General features: G+C 35.6%; 1 protein-coding gene across 1 annotated transcript in view; it reads left to right on the top strand.

Moving 5' to 3' along the window:
• The window catches only part of ATRNL1 (attractin like 1), a 756,768-nt gene that overhangs the window by 222,621 nt on the left and 516,263 nt on the right, over window positions 1-17,884 (top strand). Inside the window, exon 20 of the mRNA XM_040623807.1 lies at window positions 14,683-14,776. Within this exon, the coding sequence (XP_040479741.1) occupies window positions 14,683-14,776 (94 nt within the window). The remainder of the gene's footprint in view (window positions 1-14,682; window positions 14,777-17,884) is intronic.

Here is a 17,884-nt window from a genome sequence, read left to right as displayed (position 1 = left end):
CTTTACGTCTCTGGTTAAGTTGATTCCGAGATAATGTATGATCCCATTTTTGTATGGGATCGATTCCTTAATTTCTCTTTCTTCAGTCTCATTGTTTGTGTATAGAAATGCAACTGATTTCTGAGCATTGATTTTGTATCCCGCCACATTACTGAATTGCTCTATATGTTCTAGTAATTTGGGGCGAAGTCTTTTGGGTTTTCCATATAGAGTATCATGTCATCTGCGAAGAGAGACATTTAGACTTCTTCTTTGCCGATTTGGATCCTTTTATCCCTTTTTGTTGTCTGATTGCTGTTGCAAGGACTTCTAGTACTATGTTGAACAATAATGCCGAGAGTGGGCATCTTTGTTGTGTTCCTGATCTTAAGGGAAAGGCTTTCACTTTTCCCCATTGTGAATGATATTCGCTGTAGGCTTTTCATAGATGGTTTTTATGAAATTGAGGAATGTACCCTCTCTCCCTACGCTCTGAAGGGTTTTAATCAGGAAAGGATGCTGTATTTTGTCAAATGCTTTTTATGCATCAATTGAGAGGATCATAAGGTTCTTGACTCTTTTCTTGTTGATATGATCTATCACACTGATTGACTCATGAATGTTGAACCACCCTTGCATCCCAAGGATGAATCCCACTTAGTCATGATGGAGAATCCTTTTAATGTACTGTTGGATCCTATTAGCTAGGATCCTGTTGAGAATTTTGGCGTCCATATACATCAGGGATATCGGTCTGTAATTCTCCTTTTTGATGGGGTCTTTGCCTGGTTTGGGGATCAAGGTAATACTGGCCTCATAGAATGAGTTTGGTGGTCTTCCTTCTGTTTCTATTTTTTGAAACAGCTTCAGGAGAATAGGTATTATTTCTGCTTTGAATGTTTGGTAGAATTCCCCGGGGAATCCGTCAGGCCCTGGACTCTTGTTTCTGGGGAGGTTTTTGATCACTGCTTCAACCTCTTCATAATTAATCGGTCTGTTTAAATAATCAGTTTCTTCCTGTTTCAGTCTTGGTAGTTTATCTGTTTCCAGGAAGGCATCCATTTCTTCCAGGTTGTTTAATTTATCGGTATAAAGCTGTTGATAAAAGTTTCTAATGATCCTTCCTATTTCATTGGTGTTCGTTGTGATCTCTTCCCTTTCATTCATAATTTTATTAATTTGGGCCCTTTCTCTATTCTTTTGAATAAGTCTGGCCAGTGGCTTATTGATCTGATTTATTATTTAAAAGAACCAGCTTCTAGTTCCGTTGGTCTGCTGGTTTCTAATTCATTGATCTCGGCTTTAATCTTGATCAACTGCCTTCTCATGTGTGGGTTAGGTCTGTTCTTCTGTTCCACCTCCAGCTTCTTGAGGTGAGAATGTAAAAACTGCATTTTAAGAGATTTTTCTATTTTGAATGAGACTTGGATGGCTATGTATTTTACTCTTAGGACTGCCTTTTCAGTGTCCCATAGGTTTTGACCCGATGTGTTTTCATTCTCACTGGTCTCCAAAAATTGCTTAATCTGATTTTTAATTTCCTGGTTTACCCAATCATTCTTGAACAGGATGGTTCTTAGTTACCAAGTGTTTGAGTTTCTTCCAAATTTTTCCTTGTGATTTAGTTCCAGTTTCAAAGGATTGTGGTCTGAGAATATGCAGGGAATAATGTCAGTCTTTTGGTATCGGTTGAGACCTGTTTTGTGACCCAGTATATGGTCTATTCTGGAGAAAGTTCCATGTGCATTCAAAAAGAATGAATATTCTGTTGTTCTGGGGTGTAGTATTCTGTATATATCTATGAGGTCTATCTGGTCCAGTATATCATTCAAAGCTCTTGTTTCTTTGTTGATTTTCTGCTTAGGTGATCTGTCTATTGCTGAGAGCAGAGTGTTGAGGTCCCCTGCTATTAACGTATTATTATCTATATGTCTCTTTATTCTAGTTAAGAGTTGGCTTGTGTATGTAGCTGCTCCCCTGTTGGGGGCATAAATATTTATAATTGTCATATCCACTTGTTGGATACGTCCTTTAAGAATAATATAGTGTCTTTCTGTATCTCTAATAACAGTCTTTAGTTTAAAATCTAATCTGTCTGATACGAGAATTGCTACCCCAGCTTTCTTTTGAGGTCCATTGGCATGAAAAATGGTTTTCCATCACTTCACTTTCAGTCTGGATGTATTTTTAGGTTCAAAATGAGTCTCTTGTAGACAGCAAATGGATGGGTCATGTCTTTTTATCCAATCTGCAACCCTGTGACGTTTTATGGGAGCATTCAGGCCATTCACATTGAGAGTGATTATTGAGAGATATGATTTTAATGATGTCATGTTGCCTGTGAAGTCTTTGTTTCTATAGATAGTAAATTTCTGTTCTGTATCACTCTTGGGGTGTTTTTACTTTTATAGAATCCCCCTTAATATCTTTTGTAGGGCTCGTTTGGTGGTCACATATTCTTTCAGTTTCTGCTGGTCTTGGAAGGTTCTTGTCTCTCCATCAATTCTGAATGACAGCCTTGCTGGATAAAGGATCCTTGGCTGCATGTTCTTCTCAGTTAGAGCTTTGAAAATACCTTGCCAACCCTTCCTGGCCTGCCAGGTCTCTGTAGACAGATCTCACGTTATTCTGATATTCCTCCCTCTGTATGTAAGGATTTTCTTCCCCGTCTGCTTTCAAGGCTGTATCCTTGGATCTAATATTTACTAAATGCACTATGATGTGACGTGGTGTAGGTCTGTTCTCATTGATCTTGGGAGGGGTCCTCTCTGCCTCTTGGACATGAATGCTTGCTTCCTTTGCCAGATTAGGGAAGTTCTCAGCTACAATTTGTTCAAATATCTCTTCTAGACCTCTCTCTCCACCCACTCAGGGATGCCGATGATTCTGACATTGGAACATTTCATTGAGTCAGTAATCTCCCGTAGTCTGCATTCTTGAGATTGGATTTTTTTGAGCCAAGTTTCTGTTTTTACTTTCTCTTCTACCATCCCATCTTCCAATTCAATAATTTGTTCTTCTGCCTCATTAAGTGGCCATCAGAGTGTCTAGTTTAGACAGCATTTGATTCATAGCATTTTTAATTTCTGCCAGATTCCCTCTCATTTCCGCCCTTGGAGATTCTCTATTCTTGTTAATATTTTCGTTAATGTTTTTTTCAAGCCTACACATTATCTTGACCATTGTTACTCTGAACTCCATTTCTGACAATTTGGTTATATCCTTATCCATCAGTTCTGTGGCAGAGGCCACAGTCCATGTGTCCTTTCTTTGCTGAGGATTTCTCCTCCTTGTCATTCTGATGAGGAGAGGTTGCGGGGATGCCCAGAGCCGAAATTATTGACCAGGACCCAGGCAGTGTGCACTTGTTTTATAGGGACCTTAGGGATGTGGGCTTCTTGATTTTTCAGCGTGCCTTCTGGGGGAGGGGCCTGCCGCACTGATATTCAGGCTACCCTGTTTGGGTAGAGTCTCCCCATCCCCTGCGAGGGGGGATGGGGATGGGCACAATGTGAGCCAGTATTTCCGGGCTTTTGTTCTCTGGTGGCTTTCCCTGGCGGTTTTCTGTGACTCTTCTGAGAGTCAGAGCAGCAGTGGCCATATCCTAGCCTCTGTCTCAGAACAGAGAGATCGCAGTCTGCTCTCCACTGAACTCTCCTGGCCACTTTAACTCTGTTTCAGTCAGTGCCGCTAAAAACCCCTGCAGCGTCCTGGATGTGTGCCCCACAGCCGCTCTCCCAGCCCTCGATTCCCCAGCCGACAGGTCTCTGTCTTTTGTGCTTCTAACACCACCAGCTGCCCCTGTTCCTGTGCATGCTCCTGAGTTCTGTTTCAGTGTGGTTCGCGCGCGCTCCGGAGCGCCAGTTTTGTCTGGTCACCCGCGCACACCCAAGCTCCCAGTATCAGTCCGGTTCCAGTGAGCCCTGGAGCTCCGGTCCCGCATGTGCTCCGGACTCCCAGTTTCAGTCTAGTTTGAGTGTGTGCTCCAGAGCTCCAGTTTTCAGTCTCGTCGCGTGCGCATTCCCGGGCTCACAATCTCAGTCTGCTTTCTCGGGTGCCAGTCCGCGAGTCCAGCCGCTCCCCTGTGCAGGAGGCTTCCCAGCGCCCGAGCGCATCGGCTCCCTCCCCCTTCTGTTTATCTTCCGATATCTCTGCGAGGATTCATGGCTCCCCGCTTCACACCTCAATACTCAGCAGTGGAGATGTTCGTTTGTATGGATCCAGATGTATCTTCCTACATCTCGGGCTGATCTCGTGGGTGTTCAGGATGATCTGGTAGACATCCAGCTCGACTCAGGGGACCAGCTGAAAAAACGTCCCCTACTCCTCTGCCATCTTTCCCCCCCTATCAAAAAAGGCTTTTTAAATCATGCAGAGCTATCTGTTTAAACTGAATGATTTAAAAAAATCTTTATTTTATAGCTACTATAATATTTGTAGCTAATTTGTCTTCTCTCTGTACTAATTATTTTGAAATGTTTTGTTTTTCTGGGGGATGTTTTCCTCTAACTTCAGTAATTTATAGCCCTAAGCTTTCTTTATCTATTCCATCTTTTTGAGCTCTCTTCTATCCTTTTATCCTCATAAAAGGAACCAAAAGGACAAGAACTGAGACTATGAAAAGTATTTGAACATGACATTAAGTCAGGTAATTTCAGAATGACTTTGTTTGTGGTTAGTAGAAGGTGCAGTTTTTACTGGTTTCTTGTGTTAGATGCCTTTTCAGAGAGATGTCTGTGGGCTGAACCTCATGAAACTGCTAGAGACAGTCACTACTTCTGCACCTTTATTGTACCTTCCCCTTTTCTTCAAGATCTCTCTCCTTGTTTTTTATTTGCACAAACTGCTACTTTCCACCCGCCCTAACTTTAAATCTTCATTTCAACTTTTGGCATTTGGTTAGTGTTATTTGAGTTCCTAGGCCTGATGCTGACAGATTATTTCCACCTCTGGTTTGCATGTTTTTGACAATGAAGTGTGTCACTTGCATGCTTTCTTTTCATCAATAAGTTCACTAATATATCTCACAGAATTAAAAAAAAAATACTTAATGGTTTTAAATCTACAAGTACGATACTTATCTTTTTGGGACTAGATAGAAGCCATTATTTTATCTTAAGTGTTTAATATTTCTCTTTAATTTCATTTGATGTGATGCCTAGTCCCCTTACCATGTATTGTTTGAGGTTTTGTGTTATAAGGATCTGGCACTATTTGGTTGTTTAAAAAGTGATGTAAGATAGTATAATTTAACTTAACAATAAAAAAGGCTTTTATACAAACCCACAAAAGTTAAGTAATTCTTATTTTCTTCAAATGACAGGCCTAGGATGAAAATTAAAAGGCATATTTAAAATGGGGCATATTTCTCATATTCTAAAGCACAAAACATTTATTTAGTATACTCCAGAAAATTAGAGGTTAATCTAAGAAACTCTAAGCATGAATTTGGTTTTAGTCTAATATTTATAGATTTTTTAAAGAGCAAAATTAAGCTAAATGCCAATTTGGATGCACACTTTTTCATTGCTCAGATAATGCATAAAAACTAATTAGTGATGGTGGACAAGTTAATTATATATTAGAAATGCCTAGAGCAGGTGTAGGAAAGCATCAGCATAAATATGTTCTGTAAATATTTCATAAACATATTAAAATCCTTCTTAATATATTATTACCAAGAAACACCTTTTCTCTCAAAGGTCCATTTTTATATACCATAGGATATGAATGCAAATATTTGCTTTTTTTTAATCACAAATAATTTTATCTATACCTTTCATCTTGCTTTTTCCCTATGGGTCCATCTACTGATTTTATAAGAATAATCTATATTTTTAGGCTATAAAGGAATCATACAAATATTTAATTGTGTATTTATTTTAATAAGCAATTTTAACTTGTTTTTTGACTTCCTGTACAAGGCTAGTTTGTTCATATTAATTAGTTCAAAAGCTGAATTCAGCAACTTTATTATTTAAGAATATTCTCCTTTCACCCCCATCCTAGTTAATGATAATACCAGTTAAGCTCCCATGATTCTTCTTCTCTTTTGCTGTTGGATGTTACAGGTTAGCTGAATGGAATAGCTTCGTATTAAATATTTGTGGAAAGAATGAATGAATACCCTCGCTACAATCTCTATATGCTCCATACAATGGTCTCCATTTGTTATATACCTTTTTATTTCCTTTATAGGAAGAGAAATAATTAATAATGTTTTCTTGAGATATGAAATTTTTTACTTCACATATAGCTAACAATATCCCTTCTACTCAAAATGGAAAAAACAAAACACTTAATGACATATAGGGAAAAAAAGAACAACCCAAGTTGTTAAATGTAATGTTGCTATTGACTTACAAGTCAAAAACATTAGCGTGTATTTTATTTATTTTTTTAGGTGTATAAATGTTTTATCTTTTCAAATTAAAAAGGTCTATTTAACTTTTTTTTGTCTTGACATAATTTAACACAGAAAAGTTGCAAGTAAATACACAGAGTTCCTTCAAGTCTCCTCTCTCTCTCGCTGTTTCATTTAAACATTGCAGACTTGATGGGCCTTTATCCCTTAAATACTTTAGTGATATTTTCTAAAAACTAGGAATTTTCTTAACCACGTTACAGTTACAGAAATCAGGAATTGAACCTTGGTGCATAATATTATTAAATATAGACCTTATTTAGGTTTTACTAATTGTCCCAGCATTGTTCTTCAGAGAAGAAGAAAATCCAAGATGACTGGTTGCATTCATTTGTATGTCTCTTTAGACTTCTTGAATCCGGAACATTTCTTGAGTCTTTCTTTTTATTAAGTGACATTGACATTGTTTAGAATTATAGCCCATTTTTGTGTGTGTATAGCATGTGCTTTGTAAGGAATATGGCTTTGTTTGACATTTCTTCATGATTATATTCTGATTACATACTTTTGGCAGGAATACCACTGAAGTTATGCTAAATTCTTCTCACCATATCATGAGCCACATGCTATCACCATTCCATTAATGGTAATGTTTAATAGGGACATTTGGATAAAGTGGTGTCTGCCAGATTTCTTCACTCTAAAGTTACTATATTATCCTTTAATGAAAAAAAATATCTTTTAGGAGATACTTTGAGACTATGTGAGTATTATGTTAGTTCTTAAACTTTCGCCTACTACTTTTATGATTTTTACCAAATGGTGATTTTCTAATTCTGTCATTCTTCTTATACTAATTATTTGGCTTTCTTTTACAATGAAAATCTTTCTCTTCTCTAGTTTGTCTGTGTTATCTTATCTGTGTATTTATCCATGTATGTATGTGTGTATCTATCTATTTATCTCTTTGTATCATCTGTCTATCCATCCATTTTTCATATATCTACCTACATACTCTTTATCATTCTTCGAGCATTTTCTTGTATTGTTGTCACCATCTTGTACTTTTCCTGCTCTAACTAGACACTGGCATTTCTTAAGCAGCCTTGGCTCCTTTAGTGGGCTCTTTGCTACAAAGACAATTTTATTTCTAGATCATCTCAGCAGGCAGAACTGGAGAATAAATATCTGTGTACACATATGCTCATGTGTTTACCCATAGACACATACATATTCTTATACATGTACATAACTACACACATTGATACACGTTTCTACATCCACTTATATTTTATACTAAAATCCATGAGTTTAGGGGCATCTGGGTGGCTCAGTCAGTTAAGAGTCCAACTTTTGCTTTCGGCTCAGCTCATGATCTCGGGGTAGTGAGATTGAGCCCCACCTTGAACTCTGTGCTCAGCTCAGAATCTGCTTGGGATTCTTTCCACCTCCCTCTCTCTCCCCCTCTGCTCTTCCCCTTGTTTACATTCTTTCTCTAAAATAAAATAAATAAAATCTTTAAAAAAAATCCATTAGTCTACACTAATACCTCATTTTCTGTCCCTTACTACAGGGTTCATTCTATTCTTTTTTTTTTTTTTTTTTTAAAGATTTTATTTATTTATTTGACAGAGATAGAGACAGCCAGCGAGAGAGGGAACACAAGCAGGGGGAGTGGGAGAGGAAGAAGCAGGCTCATAGCAGAGGAGCCTGATGTGGGGCTCGATCCCATAACGCCGGGATCACGCCCTGAGCCGAAGGCAGATGCTTAACCGCTGTGCCACCCAGGCGCCCCAGGTTCATTCTATTCTTACTGTCCAAATTTTTAAGCTGACTTTCATTATCCACAATATATATTTTTAAATTTCCTCAATCTTAAAATGCACAGAAAGTAGTTTTGGAATTGCTAAACTACACCTCTGTGTGAAAAGGAAGTCTACTAATTAGAGTTTAGCATTTATTTACTTATTTTTGTCTTCAGTATGAGGACATATAGTTTGTAACTGTGTTTAAAAAGTACTTGTGTTCGGGGCGCCTGGGTGGCACGGCGGTTAGGCGTCTGCCTTCGGCTCAGGGTGTGATCCCGGCGTTATGGGATCGAGCCCCACATCAGGCTCCTCCGCTATGAGCCTGCTTCTTCCTCTCCAACTCCCCCTGCTTGTGTTCCTTCTCTCGCTGGCTGTCTATCTCTGTCAAATAAATAAATAAAATCTTAAAAAAAAAAAAAAGTACTTGGGTTCATGCTTTTTCCCTCCTTCAGTGTGGTTGTTAGTCATTTGAGTAGGGGCCATTCATTTATTTCTGTGTTTAGTCAGCTTTAGGGCCACCTGCACCCCACCAGTATTGTTGATGTAATTTTCTTTTTTGAGTATGTGAAATAGTAACATGGTCCTCAAAGTCACGAATGTACAAAAAGTCAATTTCTTCCCTCTCCTTCCCCCCATTCTTTTCATGACGTTCTCACTCATGCCCTGTAAGTAACCTATCTCAAACCAGTCTCTGGTTTCCTCCCTATGTTGTTTTTAAAACTAAATATGCAGAAATATGCATATTTTCTAATTTTTTTACACAAAGGGTAACATGTTGTACTGCTTTTTTGTCATTTAATAATATGACTTGGGAGATCATGCCACATTACAGAGATCTTCCTCATTGTTTTTGTAGTACCTAGTACTACATTATGGGGATATACTATCGTTTATTCAACTGTTTTCCAACTATGAATATTTAGGTGAATTCCAATAATTTTAAGTATCGGTAATGGTGTAGTGGAAACTTCTGTGTGCATATGTATTTCTGTACTGTAAGAGGTGTATCTTCAGGATAAACTCCTAGAAGGGAGCATGTGAGGTTAAGAGAGAAACACATATTGTATTATTAGCAATGGTTGTGCCAGTCTGTACTCCCACAAGCAGTGTATGAGAGTACCTTTATCCATATAGCTTTGTGAACAGAAAATATTTTTATACTTTTTAACTTTTGTCTGATAGATGAAATTTTTAATTTTTTGTTCTCTATCATGTGTGAAATTAATCTTATCTTCATACATTTAAGGACCATTTTTATATTTTATGTGAATTGTCTATGTTTTTTGCTCAATTTTCTGTTGAGATATTTTTATCCTCTTAATTTGATGAGAGTTCTTATTTATTAGGAATATTATCTATCTGTTGAACAGTTTTCTCCAAATATGTATCTGTCCTTTGACATTGCTTATGGTGATTTTTTGTTTGTTTTTGCCACGCTGATATCTTTATTTTAATCTCATCAAAATTATCACTCTTGAGTTAGAGTTAAATACTTTTCCTACATCCAAGTTATCCACGTTTCCTATGTATTCTTCTGTTACTTGTACAGTTTTTCTTTTTTACATTTAGATCACTAATGCTTTTGGAGTTTAATTTTGTGTGTGGTGTGAGGTATAGATATAAATTTACCTTTTTCACCAGTTGTCCTATTGACATTTATTTTAAAAAATTCATTTTAGGGGCGCCTGGGTGGCGCAGTCATTAAGCATCTGCCTTTGGCTCAGGGCGTGATCCTGGCGTCCTGGGATCGAGCCCCACATCAGGCTCCTCCGCTGGAAGCCTGCTTCTTCCTCTCCCACACCCCCTGCCTGTGTTCCCTCTCTTGCTGGCTGTATCTCTCTCTGTCAAATAAATAAATAAAATCTTTAAAAAAATAAAAAATTCATTTTGATGAATTTTTTTGATAAGCCAGATTTTTATATTCTAAATTTTCGTGTGTATTTGGTTCTATTTATAGATTTTCTATTCTACTCTGCTGATCTTTTTGTCTCTTGATGTGCCAGTATTACAGTGTTTTTATTATAGAGGGCTTAAAAATGTTTTAACGTCTAGTAGGCTATTTCTTTTTTTTAAAGCTTTTCTTTTTTTAGTGCTTTCCTGGCTTTTCTTACATGTTTATTTTTTTATATGATGACCGTTATCAATTTATCAATTCCCATAAAAAACTTGTTTTTTTTTTTTTTTATTTCTTTGAAGCTGTTCCTCTGTCAAATGGGTATAATATGTGTGGCAAAAGATTAAAGAAGTAATGTGTATGAAAATACTTCAGAAATAGTACAGTCATATATAGAGACAAAATATTGTTATTATGTTACAAAATATGTTTTATATTTTGTAACATAATATTGAACATTTTTCCAGATTCTTTGATTCATCATCTAATATCTATTCAAGGCAATCTTTTAAGGTAATCTCATTGAAAACAATCCAGATTCAAAATGGATACAATAAAAATTCAGTCAGTTGGAATTTAAGAATTTGGGCTTGAGGCAAGTAATAATCTTTGTTGAATAGCTTCTAATAATGTGTCATTCTTAAATGTTTCATTTATAGCCCAGGATATTAATATTTTGTTCTGTTTTTTTAGATGAATGAAAACCAGATTAAATAAAGTATGAGAAGTCAATTTTGAAGGATTTAAATACTTTAATGGTAGTCGTTAGCAGTAGTCAAGAAATCTAGCAAGCTAGAGTAAGAAAATAAAATATGACTAAAGGCTTATTCTTTTATGAAAGATAATGAAACAAGACTAAAGTTACTCTTTTATAAAAGTAAACACAGGGTGTTAATACAATTCTAGAAGTTGAGTTAAATTTTATTTTGGTGAAATTTTTAATATTCGAATGTTTTTGCTTAACCATCTTCTGTTAGGAAAAAAAACAAAACAAAACCCTAACTTGTTTTAAATATGGTTTCAGTTTTTAAAATTAAATCAGAATGGAAAACTGACAAATTATGTGATTCCAGGCTTTGTGATTATAGATCAGGGATTGGCATGCTTTTTTTCCTCTAAAGCATTAAATAGTAAATTTTGTTTTTTGTGGGCCACCTGTGGTTGCTGCTGTTGCTGCCTCTGCCTCATCTGCCTCCTTCTTCTTCCCTCCTTTATCTCCATCTTCACCTTCTTCTCTTTCTTCACAATCCTTTTAAAATGTAAAAACCATTCTTAGCTTATCGGCTATACAAAGCTAGGAAATGAGCCAGATTTGGCCCCAGGGATATAGTTAGAATAGATGGTTAGAGTTTCTTCTTTCCATTTTTGAATATGTTGGACAGCTTTGGAATATAAAATATAAATCTTACAGCTCTCTTGGCACTTTATGACTTTCTAACCTATTATTGAATTTCTTGAAACAGTGACATTTGCTTGAAGGTTCCAGTTACTTAAGATCTAGATTCTTATTTGCCACTTTTTTAAAGATTTATTTATTTATTTGAGAGAGAGAGAGCACACAAGCAAGGGGAGGCGTGGAGGGGTGGTGAGAGAGGGAGAGAGAATCCTTAAGCAGACTCCCCACTGAGCACGGAGTCTGTTGAGGGGCTCCATCCCAGGACCCTGATACCATGACCTGAGTTGAAATCAAGAGTCAGATGCTCAACCGACTGAGCCATCCAGGCACCCCTTGTTTGCCATCTTAATTACAGTTCTAGAGCAGTGCCTTACACCCCATAGCATTTAGGCAATACTGGATCTCAGGCTGAATAATTGTGTTTTACTACTTACTCTTTATTAGACAAGTACGGGTGTCAAATATCCTGACTAAACAAAGTAATCTCTGTAAGTCCAATTTTGGCTTATTTTTAATTATGAGAACTATTACCTTTTCAGTAGAAAAACAAATCACACTCTGTCAACAACAGGTACATGGCAATAGTTGTAATTCTGGTATTTTTAATGAGAAAATTCAGATTGCTAAAATATTGTTGGTATCAACATTTCATGTTTATTTATATAAAAAAGAAACAACTATATTCTGTTTCCCCTTTTCATAAGCCACACATAGATGAAAATTTGGGCTTAGAGTTGTAAATAAAAATGTAAGTTTGAAGACTGGAATTTTAGATCAGCTGTTTGAACAGTTGCCTTTGTCAATATTGTTACTCCTTTGAGATACAATAGCAGATCTACTAAATATCAAGTATAATGTGCTAGAAGTATACAAAGCATATTAAATGAACATGATTTCCTAACCTCCAGAAATTATTGTTGTAGGTATTCAACAGATAGCAAGGATGTAGCAATGAAAGGGACTTTGGCACATAAACTGACTTAGAAACAAGTACTGCCAATGACGACTACTTTTCGGTTTCATATTTCTAGGTATATTCTTCATGTACAACTTGTTAGAATAACCCTTATAACATCTTTTTTTTTCTTTATCCTTATTGTTCATTCTTGGTTATAAGTTGATATTGCAACTTCATACTGTAGGGGAACAGAAATAACATGTGACCACATAATATCCCTTTAGTGTACGTGTAGGCTATAAAATCATCATCATATAAAATTTGCCAAACAAGAGGCCGCTGTATGATGATTTCATAGGTGCTTATTCAGCATAAGAAGATAACCTCAAATGCTGACAACAGAATAATTTCGACACTGTCATGAAGTATAAATTTTAAACAATTGAATCTAAAATACATTTTTGCCATTTTAGCCTGAAGTACAGAACCACAAGGGAGTTCTCTCAAAATGAGCTTACATTGAGAGGTATTTTAACACATTTTTTTTTTTTTTTTTGGTCTCAGGAATTATTAAAGCTACTATACAATGATAATTCTTTTAAGGAACTCTGCAAACATAACTCTTATTCAGTTCTGCCATAAAGGGTAAATAAAAGGTTTACCTAAGTTTTAAAATATTAATGTGCATCATTATTTTTAGTAAAGTTCTGAATATAAGACAATATTAATATGGACCTCTGCAAGTTAATATTACGATATCATGTTATATTCATTTACTATTTATGAAATTACGTGTTATCAATATATCTTAAGTTCCTGTAATTGCTCGCTGATTGTTTTCTTTATTCCTTGCAGTACTACACCTTGTCATTCATTTCTGCAATTCTCACATCGTGTGTTTCCATAGTTAATTCTAGAAACTTAAAGGAAAATTATGCTGATTTATTTAAATATTCTTTAGGAAGAAAAAAATCATACTTTTATGTGGAAATTTCTTCTAGCCAAAAAACCACCTTCTCAAGAATCTATCTAGTACTAAAACTTACTTTATATGTGTGTGTAGGGGTATGTGTATTTATATTAATCATCTATATTTTTCAAAGCAAATAATCATAAACAATTAGCAAGATGCTTAGTGTTCTAGAATATTTTATATTTTGATCAAAACCAGCGACTCACTTATTTTTATATGTGTATGTGAATCAGGAAAAAAACACATTGTTTCATTTATGTCAGAGAGTGGTTTAACTAGGTGGAAGCGTGCAGGGACGCAGTAGTTCTCACTGAAGGTTTTTGAAACGACTAGTAGCATGGTTGGCCTGGCCTCTTTAGACTATCTCAGGATTGGCAAATGCACTGTAGCCTAGAAATACCAATGGTAGAAAGATCAGATATGTGACTGTGTTGGTGTCAGTAAGAGAAGGTGAATGACAATGCTATACCACCAATTACAGTGGTTATCATGATGAAAAGGAGGGATCAGATATAAGAGAGATTGTGCATGCTGAAATAGAACCTACCAATTGTTCGGATGTTGGACACAGTAAGTATGGAGTTTGTGTCCCAAATAATTGGAATGCTACTCTTTAACAAGGAAAGCAAAGTAAGAAAATGAAATGAGTTCATCTGAACCAAATTGACTGTGTATAACTATTATGCCCTGGAATGTTTCAGTTAATATTCTGGAATATTAAAACTGAGAATGATCTCAGAAGCTTAATAAGATGATTTGGGGGCAATAAAGAGCCATGCTTTTTTACATGATATATAACTATATTTTTATTATTGTTGGCAGTGTAAAGTAGTAGAAGTAATAGCTGTATTAAGTGCTTGATATGTGGTAGGTATTTAAAAATACACAATCTCATTTAATCTTCACATCAATACTAAGTATTATTATTATTATTATTATTATTATTATTATTATTATTATTTTACAGATGAATAAACTAAAGCAGAGAAGTTAAATAAATTACCCAAGGTAGCTGGTGATTATAGATGTACATTTTGAATCTAAGCTGTTTGACTCTAAAACTCTTGTGCTCTTTGAAATTCATTTCATTAAATAGATGTACCAAATGAGAAATGGAAAAGAACCCATAGAAGAATGCGTTAATACTTGGATCCATACTAAAGTTCAGGCTACCCCAAAGACTTTAAAGAGTTTCACGAAATTTTTAAATAAGTGAATTTACTTCCCTTTAATAAAAAAGAACTTATGTGGTAACTCTAGTTTTTGGATGGCCAGGGGAAAATACACAATATAAAAATAAAACTGTGAATGAAGTGTGATGCATGTTTGTGATGGAGAATATTCAGTGTAATTTTTGTTTTGACTTACAGCTTGTACATGCAGTGGCCATGCAAATATCTGTCACATGCATACAGGAAAATGTTTCTGCACAACTAAAGGAATCAAAGGTGATCAATGTCAATTGTAAGTACAAATGACTTTTTAGAACTTCTGTGGATTAAGCTTTTACTGTAAACTAATTATTATAGGCTTGTGCTAGTTAAGCAACCAATATTATTGTAAACTGGGTTTACTTGGATTTTATTGATTCTCATAAAAAGTTAAGCCTTTTAAAAATGGCAGTTTTGTGAAGGCTTTATAAGAACCCATAAAATATGTTTGTCTTTGGTATCTCTCTAAAAAAAGAAACAGTTTTAATTTTTTTGGAAAACACATACATTAAATTTTCATTTTATTTTTATGATTTTTCTCCATAGCTTGTTAAGTAAAAAAACATGTTTCTTGCCCTTCTTTTGAATCTCTCATTTTTAATTATAATTGTATTATTTAAGCCTTTCAAGTGGTTCCTTATACTTCTTTCTGTTTCACCAGACATGAACCCACTCTTGTTACTCTGCTTTCAGTAGTTTTATGAATGATTTTCGTCTTTTTATAATTTAATTGTTATTCTCAAGATTTGTTCTCCCCCTTAAAAAAATCAACCCTAAAAAGCAGTTGTCTCATGGTATCTAAACATTCTTTTTTTTTCTAATTTATATATGCCATATAAAATTAAAATAATTTTTGTTTTGGAGTTGCATAAATGCACTTATATTAGGTATAAATGTACTGTATTTGATACAAATCATCAACTCTAACTATAATAACTATAAAATTATGAAAAATTAATAAAGGGTTCTCTAAAACTTTTATATCCAAAGAAGTCTGTTAACCATGGAAAATGATCAGTTTGTTTCTTTTTATTTAAAACAAGTATATTATTTGATGTAAATTATTTTAAACATTTCAAGTTAGATGATTATGTCTTTGGCTAGCCACTGAGGTGTCATAGGTTTTCAACTTCAGAGAAGGTGAACAGAACCAGTTTTTATTCCTTCTTCGTAGTTTCTAAACTTAAAAAGGAGGTGAAAGCATAAGATCCTTGGGAAATTCCTATTAAAGAAGGCTATTTTGGTCTCAATACCAATGGATTTTATTTTTTTAAGATTTATTTATTTATTTATTTGACAGAGATAGAGACAGCCAGCGAGAGAGGGAACACAGCAAGGGGAGCGGGAGAGGAAGAAGCAGGCTCCCAGCAGAGGAGCCTGATGTGGGGCTCGATCCCATAACGCCGGGATCATGCCCTGAGCTGAAGGCAGACGCTTAACCGCTGTGCCACCCAGGCGCCCCTCAATACCAATGGATTTAAATCAGACAGAAGATACTTCTAATATTTTGCAGAATACAAAATTCATAAGTAGGGCCGCTTTTTTGGGTGTGTGCTTATTAGAAGGGCATCGTGCTTGGTTTAATGCACTGCTATCACCATCTTGAAATTCTTTTTTTTTTTTAATTTTTTTTTTTTTAAAGATTTTATTTATTTATTCGACAGAGAGACAGCCAGCGAGAGAGGGAACACAAGCAGGGGGAGTGGGAGAGGAAGAAGCAGGCTCATAGCGGAGAAGCCTGATGTGGGGCTCGATCCCGTAATGCCGGGATCACACCCTGAGCTGAAGGCAGACGCTTAACGACTGCGCCACCCAGGCGCCCCACCATCTTGAAATTCTTAACAAATTTTTAACAAGAGCCTTACATTTTTATTTTGTACTGCTTCTTGCCTCCCCCTGCCACAAATTATGTATCAGGGCCTGGTCATAAACAAGAAATATTCTGTTTTTGTTCTAAGATTCCATTATTTCATCAATTAAAACTGATAACTTTAACTTGTACTGTATTTTTGCTTAAATGATATCACCATCTATAATAATTATCTCTAATGTGATGTGGTAATTTAGTAAGATACTTTTGTTTTCCAGGTAAGTGAGAGCAGTATTTTATTTCATTGAAATCATGGGATTATAAGCTTAGAAATACAGAGTAACAGGGTTTGGCATACATATGAAATAGTAGAAAAATATATAGTTCTGAATGATGAAAGTACATTTTGCCCTAGTTCTTATTTATGATTTTTGTAAGTAAGGGAAAAATTGGAATACTGATTTGTACAGTATTTTGTAGATAGCCTTTCTAGATAGAATTATATTCATTATTTTTTCTTTGTTTTATTTATTTGGCTTTTGAGTGCAGGGCAATGAAAATAGGATCATCATTCTTAAAGCAATTATTTTCTATAGTGTGCTTACACTGAAAAAAAACCATTCTTGTTAGGAAGCAAAGCTAGTCATTCAAATCGCTAAATAATTATTGAGTGCTTGTACTATTAATGAAGATGAATATCACATAGTTTTTGCTGAAAGTATTTTTCAGGCTAATAGTGGAGACACTAGCCAAAATATAATATACTAATTTCCTGTATCAGTGATTTGAAATGCTTGAGAACCTTTCCCTCTTCACAGGACAATTTTTGTTTTGCTTTAAATATATAGTTGGACATCACATCTTGTGTAACCTCCTCAAACTAAAACTGGTTCTCTTCCTATATGTTAATTTGTTCCTTGTGCACTCTCCTGTATCATTTGCTAGAATGAAATTCTTTGGGGACCATGTCATCAGTACCCCAATGTAAGTGTTCAATAAGTTTATAATGGTTTGAAATAAAGAAAGTATTGACGGAGTACTGAAAAGGGCAGGATTAATTTACCTTGGAGGGATCAGGAAAGTTTGAGAAGAGGATACTTGAGCTGGAACTTGAAGGAGGTGATAAAATTTTCTGGGTGGATAATATAGTAAACAGACGGAGAAACCATATCAGTAAAACAAAGGAGTGAAAATGAAAAAGGTTATAGCATTTCAGGCTTTTGCTCAAGGACATAGAGAGCTGGCAAGAGCATTGCTCCCACCTTTACAATGAAAGAAACAAGAGCTGGGCACACTGCAAATCCATGAGGTCTCTGGAAGTCATTGGAGAATTGAGATTACAGGGTAAACAAGTAGCCAAAAACCTAAAGGGAAACAAGAGCTTCCAGGGAGAGATGAGACAGGAACACTGGTTTACCTGGAGCGAAACCAACTGGAAACATAGAAGGCTTGAGCTAAGGTAGTTGACTGCTGCTCAAGTTTGGATGGTCAATAGAATGTGGAGCTCCTGGGGGCCACAGGAGTTGAGGGGGGGATCCATACCCTTTCTAG

Source organism: Ursus maritimus, unplaced genomic scaffold, assembly GCF_017311325.1.
Source record: "Ursus maritimus isolate PB19 unplaced genomic scaffold, ASM1731132v1 scaffold_7, whole genome shotgun sequence".
Classification (NCBI taxonomy): Eukaryota; Metazoa; Chordata; class Mammalia; order Carnivora; family Ursidae; genus Ursus; species Ursus maritimus.
This window is presented reverse-complemented; position numbering and strand designations above follow the sequence as displayed.